This window comes from Apostichopus japonicus, chromosome 14 (genome assembly GCF_037975245.1).
Source record: "Apostichopus japonicus isolate 1M-3 chromosome 14, ASM3797524v1, whole genome shotgun sequence".
NCBI classification, from domain to species: domain Eukaryota; kingdom Metazoa; phylum Echinodermata; class Holothuroidea; order Aspidochirotida; family Stichopodidae; genus Apostichopus; species Apostichopus japonicus.
The window spans coordinates 22,747,625-22,761,587 of record NC_092574.1 but is presented as its reverse complement, the minus strand read 5'-3'; the positions used below and the strand labels follow the sequence as shown (position 1 = coordinate 22,761,587).

The 13,963-nt window shown below is 36.4% G+C and overlaps 1 protein-coding gene across 10 annotated transcripts in view; it reads left to right on the top strand.

Annotated features, from left to right (window-relative positions):
- Positions 1 to 951: 951 nt before the first annotated feature.
- The window catches only part of LOC139979932 (neurobeachin-like), a 282,051-nt gene continuing 269,039 nt past the window's right edge, over positions 952 to 13,963 (top strand). For 5 of the 10 annotated variants that reach the window (XM_071991177.1, XM_071991179.1, XM_071991180.1 and 2 more), the window contains exon 1: positions 953 to 1,378. In XM_071991177.1, coding sequence (XP_071847278.1) covers positions 1,205 to 1,378 — 174 coding nt within the window. In that variant the 5' untranslated portion in view covers positions 953 to 1,204. Of the gene's footprint in view, positions 1,379 to 13,963 lie in introns of all 10 variants that reach the window. The other 5 variants (XM_071991176.1, XM_071991182.1, XM_071991181.1 and 2 more) reach the window with 3 other exon arrangements.

Below are 13,963 nucleotides of genomic sequence, written 5' to 3'. Positions count from 1 at the left end.
CATGTAGCAAAGCTTTGAACTGATAAATATTCTTCGAAACCATTGTCATGGCTACACTGTCGCTTTAGATAGCAAATAAAATTGAGCGTTGGCAATTTATAGTGTGCTCCTATAATATTTTGTATAATATGAGAAATAAGTCTCAGATCAGTAAATTCTTAAGTGGGCGACGAAGTTTTGTTTTGTTCAGTCTTTACTTAAAATTCACGCAGTCACCCAGTCCTTCCGTTATACAATATTTACCCATAAACCCTAACTTATTAATCCTAAGTAATCCTTTGTCAGAATGCACCATTTGACATCTAAACTTTTATTACTTTTGTTTCTTACGGGGAGGATGCTCCAAGCTCCTACATGATCATCGGCTTCAACGACCCCATTAAATTCTGAATCTGCCTCTACTGAGTATTTTGTTCCTCTTAGTGATGTCGTCTGGTCTGTCAAGGTGGGTCGAGTTCTTCATATGTCAAGTTTACTTGTGCGTCGTCGGCGACAATGATTACATACAAGAATTCTTTTGAAAACCAGCACCGTGGAGAACCGACGACAAACTTTTTATTTCGAAGAAAGGAAAGTGAACGCAAAGGAGAAAAAAAAACCGAAAGTGAATACATTGTCGGAGTAGTGTGCGATTTTCTGTTGCTCGAAGATTCTTTCTCACTAGCGTCACCAAAGTCTTCTTAGTTCCGTACGCTTATACAAATTCTATCATCGTGAAAATAATCAAATGTAATTGTTTGGTAAACGTTTACTTCTTATTAAATACGGTTTGCCTATTTTCCAACTTTCCCCAACAAATATTCTTTCCTTATAAATTACCAATTTGAACTCAGATAGGTAAATCGGATATGAAAATTTTCTTGGTGCCTCGCAAAAGTACCTTGACACATTGCTAGTTTTAAGCTTGATCAAGGCGTTTTACATCAGTCAAGCCACGAATGAAGCAGACACCCAAACAGCAGTATAGGCTGATCATATGAACTATACTGTACGAACGCTAGTGAAGTTCATTAAGCCTACTGTGTTAGATGTGCTGAACTGTCGTATGCACAGTACATTTGCATAGATATCAACATTGCATGTCATGTCTCTTATTGTATATTGTGTACAACCTATCATTGATAAATCATCGTGGCTCGTTGGATTAAAACAAAGTTGTAAATAATCTGTGATTCCAGAGTCGCTGGATCATAAAACCGACGAGATGACGGAGGCGGCGAAACCGGAGGAGAAACCGACGGAGAAGAAGGATATATTCGCTGCAAGTATGCCAGCTTCTGGAAACTGTACGACTAAAATGAAATTTGGGGTGTTGATTGGCCTGATGGAAGTCGGGGAAATTTCCAATAACGATGTGGTTGACACTGTTCTCAATTTGGTAAGAATAGCAAAACTCTTGCATTATTCATTTCGTAAATGCTCGTATGTACAAGAAGTTCGAGCCAATATTTTCAATCTAACCCTTGGTGCAGGTCGCCGTTAGTCAACGTTAGTCCTAACGTTAACGTAATGTTAAAGTAGCCTAACGTAAAACCTAGCACAGTACGCCTAACGTTTGGATAAAGGCTAATTTTAAGTTTGCGCTTGAGTTAGCAAAGGATTCAAGTCAGTATATGCTAGGCTACGTATTGAATGACCTGTATGTCTCATCCACGCAGGGTCGTACTTAATTAGGCCTACCGACCAGGAGTGATGACTAACATAGTAACAAACTAATCGAGCCCTATCTGGTCAGTTGATACTAGTAGTATAGCTACTAGTTAGCCCTAGTTCTACTACTATATCTGTGAGGCCTAGGTTAGGGATACTGTACATAGCATGTAAGTAGTTCTAGGCGTAGAGCCCTTTAAAGGTCTGCTGTAAAGACCCCAACTAATGGCAACTATAGCACGCTATCATGGAAAAGTTTCTCGTGATTATGTAATCGACCTGCCTTGGTCATAAAATGACCTCTTTTTACAGAATAGTCTGCAATGCCTGCCACATTTTTTTCTTGTACGAGGGTCTTTGTGCGAACGCAGTATGATTAACTACACTGCAGACATGAACACATTTCCACACAGTGTTTACACAAACTAAGAGCTTAATGGTGTTCAGAAGCTATGCAGTCCAATTTAAGAGCCTGAGGTCGATTTATGACCGTGGCAGGGCAGATCAATTACGTAATCACAAAACTTTCCTAGCTATAGTGTGCTACTTCTATAATTGGAGCAAATAAATCATATCTTTAACTTAAGGCTTTATTTAACATTATGCGACTGCTCAGCCCAAATGTCAGTCTGAGCTAGAGGCTACAGTAATTTAGCCAAATGATATGCAAATTTTTCTGAGAAAGCAAACCAAATATTGCCCCCTCCCCCCCAAAAAAACCCCAAGACTCCATTTCATGCAAAAATGTTGCAGGTAGTGTTAGTAAATAAACTGCTAATAGTTAGTATGCATAGTCTTGCCCAAGCATTTTCATTAATGTCCATGTATTATGCAAAATATTAAATAGCAGATTGAAAGCAACAATTAATTTGAAGTATGTTTTGTGTTGAGACTATAAGTGGACATACTAAGCCTACTTAATATAATTTGAAGCAGATTTTTTAGCTCCAAAATATTAAATTCCCCAGAACTGTAGATTTACCGGTACTTTGTCCGAAGCCATTAAGCCAATATTTCAGGTCAAAAAGTGGCTACATTATACCAAAAACTTTTAGATGCAGTAAAGTGATTGTGGAAGTGAAGAAGTAGGCCTTACACATGATGCTTTTTTTACTTATAATTTTAATCCTTGGAGAAGGATATTAATGATTAGGACTGAATTTGAAGGGTAAGATACCATACTGATCACAAGAAGGGAGTCAGGCAGATCTTTGTTCACACATGTCTGAGATATGTAAGTGTAACCAGACTTTTTTCTCCCTCTCATCCAATTTTGGTCAAAATTTCAGGAAGTCTATTTTGCATGACAGTCTTTGTGCTAACTTTGCAATATGATATGGTAGAATTGCACTTAGGCCAGGCCTCTCCACATCTTTGCATTCATAAGACCACAACATAATATGGTGATTAAGTGATTGACACATTAACATGCTACAGTATGTACTATTGAGAGTGTCCTCCGTACCAAAGAGGCCTCAGCACCAAACTAGTAAATTTATGTGATTTATGTTATCTTGCTAGCCCAGTGTTGTCAAGCTGGATATAATTATGCCCTTCATCTCAGTTCAGTGAGTGTTCACCAAACTTAGTAGATGGAGTCAATACTACTTTTGTGGTGTATACATACATTTGGTCTATTTAATGAAGCTGGTCAAAATTTGACTAAATTTTCAATTAAGCATGTTAAAATCTTCCATAACTTATTGTATGTTTGCATGTCTATCGTTTAAAGCTGTCTGGCAAAGACTTCACCTGTCAGGTAAATTATCAGATCACATGTGTGCAGGTATCACATTAAATATTTTTGTGAGTAGGGTACTACAAGTATCAGGTATTTCGGAACTTATAGTCTTGAGAACAGAAGCAGACAGTTCACAAATCATATTTATCAAGAAGTTCATTAGGAAGGTACACATGTCACATACCTTATCGAATATCGAAGTGTGATATATTTGAAGCCCAAAGCAGATATTTGTGGCCAACACAGACAATTGTCAATGAAGTAGTAATCCAAAATTCAATTGTGTGTGGTAACAAAGATTTGTACAGGTTGTGCAATGACCTTGAAGTTTACTGTAGGTTGCTGATGAGTAATGAACAGAGTACTGTAATACCAAGGAATGTTCATGTATATAGTATTGAAAACCTGCACTCATCAGGATGTGTTTATTGCACAGTAATTTACTTGTTTAAAAAATAGTTACCCTTTAATAGACCTTGCATAATTACAAGTTGTGAGTTAATGTGTTTTCTGCCTCTTCATGCTGCAATAAACTAATGTATATTTGAAAGAAAAAGATTTAGTAATAACCTTTAGCATTTGGTATGACATTTAACAAGACAGGATGCTGTGAATGTTATCCCCATATAGCTTGTTTTGCTACTGAATTGGCTCAGAGGGTCTTATTGCACATTATCATTTAAAGACGTTTGTAAAAAGTGTAATTTTGTCACCTCATTGTATTAAGCCAGAAGGTGTTATTCCATATTTTGAATTGAAATGATCATGTCAATGTTTTGTATGATGACGATAACATTACGGCTGATTAACACAACAAGCCGCTCTTACAAATTTACCAAGCAAATTCAGGTTTAACAAAGAAAAAGAAGAAGTAATCTTCATTCTCGAAGCTGTGATGTCAGATTTGGATATTTTATTTATATTATTTGATATAAATGAAGGTTTTCTTTGTGAAAAAATTATGGAGCTACTTGTGACCTTTTTTTCAGGAAAGAAAATTTAATGGAGCAGGGGGGGGGATAGACATACAATAGCATTTGTTTGTTTTGGTCCCATTTTCTACTTCTGCCTTTAATTTTAAAACCTAAAACACTATTGAATTATTAATTGGAGATTATGTGTTGATCTACTCCAAAGAATTCAATTTTTGTAAGAGTATCTTCTGTAGTACTTGAATACCAGATCTGGATTCATACCTGTAGGTTTGGAGAGAGAAAGAGAAGGAAAGTTCTATAGAAATCTTAAGATTATAATCTTTATCATCTGACAACCTCATTATTCCTCTAGAGGCATCAAGTGGTAAAAGAGTGAATCAAGCATTGGAGGGAAATTAATTTGAGCACTTAACAACAAACCTTTATACTGTAAGCACATGCAGTAAACTCACCCTAAATGTGCAAATATTCTGAGAGGAGAGTTAATCAGCCGTTACCGGTTTTGTAAAAGAAAGAATAGTCAACGTGATTACTTCATAACAGGTCTCTGAAAAGTTGAGAGTTTTATAAGCAAGGTATTTTTAATTTCTTGAAATTGGTTTTATGTTTAATCTTAGCAATTGGTTAATTGAACACATTTCTTCTGCATTAATCTTGTGTTTTCATGATAGCATATTTATGGTACTTTAGAAAATGAAAAAAAGACAAAAAGACAAAACTTTGCAGTAAGTTAAAATGTAGAATGGTGACTATATCAAGCAAACAGCATAGCAATTCACATCAAAACCAATGTATGTAATAATGATATCATAATTTGCTAAATATGTGAGCCCAAAAATCTGTTTTTCATCTATAATTTAGTCAGTATATATACTAATCGTTTAACGAATGATACACATACGGTAACACAGAGGATTTCCATTAGTATCTTAAAAGGCAAATGTCTCTTTTGAACACTAAAAGTTTACTTACAGTGTAAATATCATGTTGGATGCAATATGAACAGCATACATGTATCACATATCATTTCAGGCAAAGAAGAGTTTAAGCAGAACATTTCACTTCGTAAAATGTCACAGACTTAACAATTAATTGCTAAATCTCAAGTCCTAGCTGATGATGCTTATAAATATGATATCTTGTGAAATTTTGCAGGGAACTACATCTTGAAATGGAGTACTTTTACAAACTCCTTGTTTTTTTTGTCATCTGTACTGGTGCCACTACACCTACCACTATGAAATTCCTCCATCCCATTTAATCTTGGCCTCCACATGAAGTGCCCCATGCCAACTTGTTTCAAAGCCCAATAGTATGTGATCTTCTCTGAGACGGTGTCCTGTACAAAGTCCATCATTTCCAATTTTTCTGTCTTTTGTTAATTAAGCCACAACTGGATATGTTATATACACCTGTTGTGTATCCTTCCACTGTGTTTACAGTATTTTAGGATTTTGATTCATAACAAATTTTTTCTTGTTCAGTTCCCAGTGTCTGCCTAGAGTGTCTGCCTATCTAAGTGATAGTTCCTTCCTGCCAATTTACTTCTAGTTTCCTCTTCTCCTATGTATGCGAAGTTAAATTTCAGAATTTAGTAGTTAAACGATATTTTTATACCATAAATGATCTTGGTTTGATCAGAAGATTTTGCAAGTCTTCACAACCTACGTAGATGGGTATTAAACATCCAAAGCTTGATGCTATTGATGTATTTGATCTTAAATTACTTTCATATCCAATTATGGTGACGGAACATCAACTGAAGATGGCATCTGCTATCTGTTAATCAATGGCAGAGTGTCTTGATCTGATCTGATTTAATTTATTTGTTGTTTCCCAACAATATATATACGTACAATCTATGCGAAACATAAAGGAAGAACAATAAGCTTTAATTCTTAAAGGAAGTTATTAAAGAACTTAAATACAACCTGTTTTGGGGCTTTAAATTTGCAAATGTTTACAGAGAGAAACACAGGAAAGACATAGCACAGTTCAGTTTATGTAGAGGAGGGAGCTACCATAATAATGTGGCCAATGTGCTGCCAATCACTCCTTCTGGCTGGTTTGTGGCTTTTTTGCCTATATTGTACTCATTTATTATTTGATAGTTGCCTGGGTAACTGAGCTTGGTTGTGGATTGATTTTATTTTTGTAGTGGGCACATATTACAACTGTTGCTTGTTGTCACCATTTTAGTGGGATGTTTCAGTAATTAGAAAAATATAATTAGCTATTTTTAAAACAAAATGCAATCTGGAATGTTTACTGTGACAGTCATCAAATATCCTTTTAAATTTACAACATTTAGAAAAGTTAAAAAGCAGTTTGTTGAGAGTAATTTGGACCCCTGACTCTTGTAAATTCAACTCAAAAGCCAGAGGAAATTACTCACAGTCAGGTTGGGAGCTTGTATGGAACCTGCTACATCGTAGATGGATATTGCTTGTGACATTGGTTTGGAAGTTTTTGACCAATATCGTCTTGAATTATAAGTGTTTCTGACAACATTAGGTTGTGTAACATTCTCCATACTAGAATGGGTGGAACATTCACACACGCACAGGTTCCTTACTTGTTCGATGTGTGCTACCATATGCATTGACCACTTCGCTAATATCATGTTTAAAATTACCGACAACTTTCCATATCCCGGATACCTTGTCAACTTGCAGCTGAATATACTGTACTGTAGCTGAGTTAGTGTTCTTTTCATTAGAGCTTGCAAAGAAAGGAAAATATAAAAAGCCCCCCCGTAAAAAATGGGGGTGGGGAGGGGAAGGGGGGTGGAAAGAAAGAAAGGAAAGAACAAAGGAAGACAAAATAAAACAGAAAGAAAGGAATGTGATTAATATGTGTTGGTGATGACATAATCAATACAAGATGAAAGTAATATTATAGTCTGTATCTAAGTCGGTGGTTCTAAACATAATTTGCACTGACTTGAATATGAACTTACTATAAGGATTCAAGGGGAATGCCCAACAAAGTGCATTTATGGTAGGGTGTTATTAAGGTCGTTGTCACTGCATTGGTTATTCCATGCTATTAACTGCTCAGTTAGCCAAACAGTTCACAGAAGGAGGTCATTCTATAAACAAACATACAGACTCTGCTATTGATCCTTTGAATGCATGAATGACAATATTGATTGAATAATATGTTTTGATGATAATGTTTGAGAAGTAATGTACCACCAAAAACACACACACAAAGTGTATCTGAATAAAATCATATTTGTGGTGACATATGGGTGTAATTTATTAGGTTGTGATATCAGTTGGATGTCAGACAAGAGCAATAAATTAAATTTTATAACAATGGAACTGATCATGTGATTTTGCTGCGCTTCTCTCTTCAGGGAATAAGTTTACAAATTCTGTACACAGGTAGCAGTTTTGAACCACTTTTGTCACAAATAAAAATACTATTGTCACTGCGTGGCTGCTCCACCAAATTGTCACAGCGGTGTGTAAACAAGAAATAAGGACACGACAAGTAGTTGAATTAAATGGTATATATATTAGATCTTCAACTGGCTAGATATCTACTGAGTACAGTGAGTGTGTCAGCAGGAGAAGGTAAGCTTGAGAGAACTGTCCTAAGCACGGCTCCTACAGGTTGAATCACACTGACAACAATTGGTGAAAGTTACATCTTATATACTCTTGACATTGGATTACAGAGGATGGGACAGGAATTTACTCTGCCCACATATTTACCTTTTCTAGTAAACAGAATTTTAAGCTATAAATTAAGAAATGATCATTGGCAATCATTCCACAGAGATCTGATATTAGGTGCACAGGCAGATGTAAGGGTTCTGTTGCAGAGAGGTACTGTGGAGGTCAAAGTGTAAGTGATTTACCAGTACTTAAAAGGGTGTTATAAAGTAGGTTATAATGTTTATTGTTGGCTTGTAAATAGTTCTGTTAGTCATCTTTCTGGGAAGTGTGATGTAGGAGGACTTCCTGTCTGTGCAGCTAGCTAAGAGATTATAAAGGTGAACCTAGGGTAAGGGGAAGGTGAAGATAATGGTAAAATGCTCTCTGTTATAATGTGGTTCCTGTGTACAATTGCTATGTATACAACTTTGCACATTTTGCGATGCGATACCAAATAAATTATTTTCCTGCTCTTAACTGATTCTACTATTGTACTTTCCCAAGATACTGTATTTAGCCGACTAACTAGAAACATTTTAGCACTGAGCCTTTTGACCCTTCTCCGAATCAACACCCTTCACCTCTCACTTATTTCTGTATCTATCATTCGCAAAGTCAGTATAACGTGTGATGGGCATTGTTGACTTGGGAAGTAGGGTTTGGGGATGGGGAGTGGGTTTTGGGGGGGGGAGTGAATGGAGGTGCAGTGCTACAATGGTACCACTTAATAGGCTAGCTCGATGGGAAAGTGGAATAGTAGGAGGGTCAGGGCGGGTAAGAGATGGGTGTATAGATACCCAAAATCAGGGGTTTCTACATTAACTGTTAATGAAATCCAGACATTTGATAACTGCACCTTATACTAGTAAACAGGAGGAACTTTAAAATTAAATGGTGACCTGAACAAGTGAAGGTGGTATATTCTTCTTTACTAAGAAATCCAAATTGAAGTCACCATTCTCCTGTGGAGATTATGTTAGGTGTGTAACTGAGTGTATTTCAGGTCATGTTGTGTGCACATTTACCGTTAAATATGAACTTAACATAAAAGGTCACAAGAATTCAGGTATTTTCCCTTTGCTTTTCCCCTGTTTAGCATTTGCATAGATATGTGCCTATGAAATACCTCTATCTAATTCTTCCAACATGTTTTTTTACGGTTTGGGGGAATTCCACTTCATTTCATTTACATAATACCTTCCATTTTCGTTTATTTTTATTGGGTAACAGATATATAAATATATGTAAGTATGGTTAGTGGTTACACAGCAATATGCATTGAACTTTCTGGAAACCTTTGGTGTAGACTAAACCATAAAAAAGAAAGATTTGTGTGGGAGTTTATTTGTCTGTGATTTTATTATGAGCCAAATCCTGGGTTGGCCAGTGTTTTTCTGCACACACATGTTTGTCTATTATTGCAGTGAGGCAGAGCTTGTACAGCATTATAAATGCATATTTGACTTTTGGTCATTTTTCACTGCAACAGGTATGAAAGAAAAAAAGGTTGGGCTGGGGAAACAAAAAATGCAAACATAGAGTCACATATCCTACTATCCCTCAAAGGAAGTGGCACCTCAAGACTATTTAGTTCAGTTCATCATCGCGGCTGTCGTCGTCATCCGAAGCATCCCCTTTGTGTGCCTTATTTCCACACATTCAGAAATGACTGACCGTCCATACAGTTTATATATTTGTTTTCCCTGTTGCAACCATCTATGTAAACGTAACGGGGGGGGGGGGGGGAGGGGAGCCAATCTATCTCACTAAGCCAAACCGGAGGGTTGGTAAAAGCTTTAGAATGAGTGGTGCAATAAATCATAGTTGATCTGCTATGACAGTGTTGTATGTATTATCCCGCTACTTATCCAGTAAGTGTTGGAGGTCTCCAAGTCAACATTGTCCAGGGATGAGAATGATATAAATAGTTTCTATTTGATAGCGTTTTGTATTGATTTGAAGGTGTCATGTTACACTTGGCAATTAGGGAGTGGACTAACATTCTGACTTCAATGAATGAATGCATATATCTTCAAATTGCTTGTATTCAAGCTTGTGGTTTGGGTAGGTAAAGTACATGATTACTAAGGCAAATTTTACCTGTTCAAGAAATATTTAAGTTTTGATCATTAGCATTACTCTGCAAGGTACAAAGTGCCATTCCTAACAGTAATTATAAATGGGGGGGGGGGGAAGGGCAGGGGGGCTTGATTGGGATGTGTATATGTGTGATATGTCTAATTGGCTATTCAATATATTTGACTTTAAAGTATACACTGTTGAATAAATAGAACCCTGTTGTTTCGTGTTATGTAGAGGTCAAAGGTTATTTAGTGTCAACAGAGATCAAAATCTGATATCCTTTCACATTCAGAGCAAAGAAAAATCTTGAAAGAATGTGATTATTGGTATGCAGGTCTACCTTAGTGAGTAAAAGAACCTCATTGATTTATGTAAATGTCAACATTCAACAGATCAAAGGCTGAAAACCTTGTATAAACATGATGAAGAAAAAACGGAAAGCTTGGATGAACTTCAAACATGGTATGTAGGTCCAGATTAGTTGAAGAAGGTACTGTAGCACTGTCAACAAATGGATGGTCAAAACTTCAAGATCTTGTTGTAGTGATATAGTTTAATATTGCTCCCTCATAAACTATGACAAGGAATCACTTAACCATGTTACTGTTGTACTATTAACTGCAGTGTACCTTAATTTGCCCCATATTCAGTATGGAGGATGATAGGGACTGCTTTGTGTCCACTGTAGGTTAGAAGCACCACAACAGGTGATATGTTCGGTAACACATTTCAAGTTGAAAAATCTATTTGTTCTACTTCCGGAGAGCAGTCATATCCATGAAATGTTTTAGAGTAAACAGATTTGGTCTCCATGAATATAACCAATAGCCATATATTAAGACATTTAGACTGCAATCAATTGCTCTCTGAATACGTTTGTTTGTTATGGGTTTAGGACTTAAATTTCACTGTCAGAGTGTTTGTGGGTGTGTCTACTACATCAGTCTTCCTGCAGAATCGTTCGCAGCTTTTACTTGCCAACATATTTAACCTCACCGCCCCCCCAAAATTAATGTTAATGATATTCTCGAGGTACAGGTACAGAGATAATAATACCTTTGTAACATTCTGTTTGTGATTTTATACAATATTATTCACGTATCCTTCAGTTTCATCATTCATCTTTCGTCAGCGATGCTTTGAAGTCTCTCATTGACTTTTACGATTTTGTCTCTGTGTGTCGCTGATATCGAGAGCTCATTCAAGTGTGAAGCACCCACCTTGTATGATTTCATTTCTGGTATAGTACAGCATTCATATTCGACTGTTCTTAAGTGCAGTGAAAGCTTCGTTTCCGCATCTTATCGCTGGGCACTTGCTGGCTTGTGACATAGTCATTAAGTCCTTCTACAGTGGTAACTTGTCATAGATCTGTCGTACAATTCTCATGGCTGGTATAATGTTATTACATGCTCTACTTGCATCATCATGCAGTTATTTGCATTACATGTACTGTGGTGAGCACTGTATATATAAATATATATATTATTCAAACAAGTAGTTCAGATTACAAGAATGGCCTTAGGAATTAAAATTATACAACTTTCTTGAAATGATAATTTTAACTACTTTCCATCTTTTGAAAAGATATTCACAGGATTTAAAATAAATTAACGAAAGCAATGTCAAGGGCTAGGTTTCTTTGAATTTGAACTATTTATCATTCTTTGGTTAAAGCAACGGGAATCCCGGTGGTCATAGTGTGTGTGTACACGTGTGTGTCTGTTTGTCTTACGTGTGTGTGGGTACACTTCTTTTTTAAATATGCTTCCTTCTTTCAAACAAAATAATAGTTTGGTGGAATGCATTGCATTGTGTTCCAAAACTGATACAGTGAAGCATTGATTATGGTGAATTGCATGCCAGCCCAGGACTGAAAAAGGGATATTTCCCTTGTAGAAAAAAGTGAATCTAATGAGAAAAGCAACTAGGATTGTACTATTTAAATCATAAAAATGAAACTGACTGCTTTGATTGTTTGATCATGTTTCTAGAAATGTGTAATTCAGCATCCTGGTGAATTTGCATCAAGTTTTTAGTTTCCAACATGCCATTTCCATATTTTTTTTTTTAACATATTCATTCGAAATGAGAAGCTTGTAAGGAATCACTCGAAGCAACAGGTGTGATCTCATAGATTCACATTGAAAACACTGATGGAGTCTAAAAAGATTAAACAAATATCTACTAGGATGTCAAATCTAAATGGAATGGAAAAGTATGAAGCTAAATGTTCATTAGTCCATGATGCTGTGGTTTCAGGAGATATCCAAAATGTTTTCGTGCTGCATCGCAAGTACAAGAATGAAAAGAAGAAGAAAAGAAAAGAAAAAAGAAAAAAAAATCATTACTTTGATCTTGATAAATATAAACTGATAAACTGATCAAACCGATCAATATAAACTAATCAAACTTGATAAATATAAACTGCTTTTACTTTTATTTACCTTCCATGAGCAGTCCGTTTATTCATTCGCTCATTTCATTGTTCTACGTTTCATTGTGGTTTTCTTTCACGTTGTGTACATGCATGTCCATGTGAATGGGTAATATTTACCAAAATGGCGGAAAATTGAAGATGTTAAAAATCTGCACCTGTACTGTAGGTCTTTCTTTGTGTCTGCAGTAAAAACGGTACTCGCCGATAAATACCTGTCACTTGTAGACTCACTGTAGAGCTGCCATGCATGCTGTTAATACCGTACACTATTACCTACCAGTTAAAATTGTCAAGAAAATGCAATTTGACTCCTTGAATATATGTTAGAAATACTCTCTACTTGACTTGAATTTGTGGAACTTAATGATATTATGATACAATAGTCTGCTCTTTACATCTCTTTTGGGGAAGTCCAGCATCATAAAGCAGGACAGGTTGGCAAGGGATTAAATGTTTGTGCTTGTAGAGATACACGGAAGTCACAGTAGGTTTAAAGCTCAAAGCTGTATACATGGCCTTGCATTAAATTGCACATTGGCAACCTAGCTGCAGACCGGTGTAAGTGATTATGTAGGTGCGTGCGTATGTATCTAATGGAACACGGTGGATTTAATATCGCTTATAGTGCTGACCCCTCTCGCCACAACCTCAGCACTATTGCCCTACACGTCTAGAGTGATCTGGTAACCTTTGAACCCTGTATGCCCTCAGTGACTGGTCGCTGACCCTCCTTCTAATCATACCACCCAAAGTGTCTGGAAGTGTACTTTTCGAGCAGGATTTTTATCGGGCCAAATCGCTTGAATCTGTAACCATCTGAACTTCTCTTGGTACTTTACCACGTTCTTCAACTACCGTAGTTGTTCAATAAAATATCCTTTTCAATTACAGGTTTCTTTCGGGTGAATTTTTATTCCCTCTCTGAACTTGTCCTTTTCGATCTCATTCTCTGACTGTCACAGACCTGGTGATTTGGTGGCACAGGCATATTAAAACTTGGGCCTGTTGTAGTCAAGTTAACAACCCTTGTAATGTGGAATTATTGCAGAGTGCAGAGTGATTTTCTACATTTATGTTAGATATCAATACCAACTACCTGTGAAACGTATTTGAAACTACAATTTGACTAGGTGATATGTTACATATGCACAGGATGTTAGAAAACAGTGTTTCTGGAGCAAGGCAATATGGCAGTCTGTTTTTAACCTTTACTGTACGTTGGGGACATCCAGCATTTTAAACTAGGACGCTTTGGGCAGACTTGAAAATGATTAAACCTTTCTGTGCATAGAGATGGCAGTTGTTTTTAGTGTAAAGGGCAAATGTAGGGTTTCACAACGTCGTACATAAGAATATGAAAGTTATGAGTTTTATCTATAAATGCCACAGGTGTATGTAATATGTTATTTCCAGTCTTTCTTTAGCATCACTATTCTAACCACCACAGTGC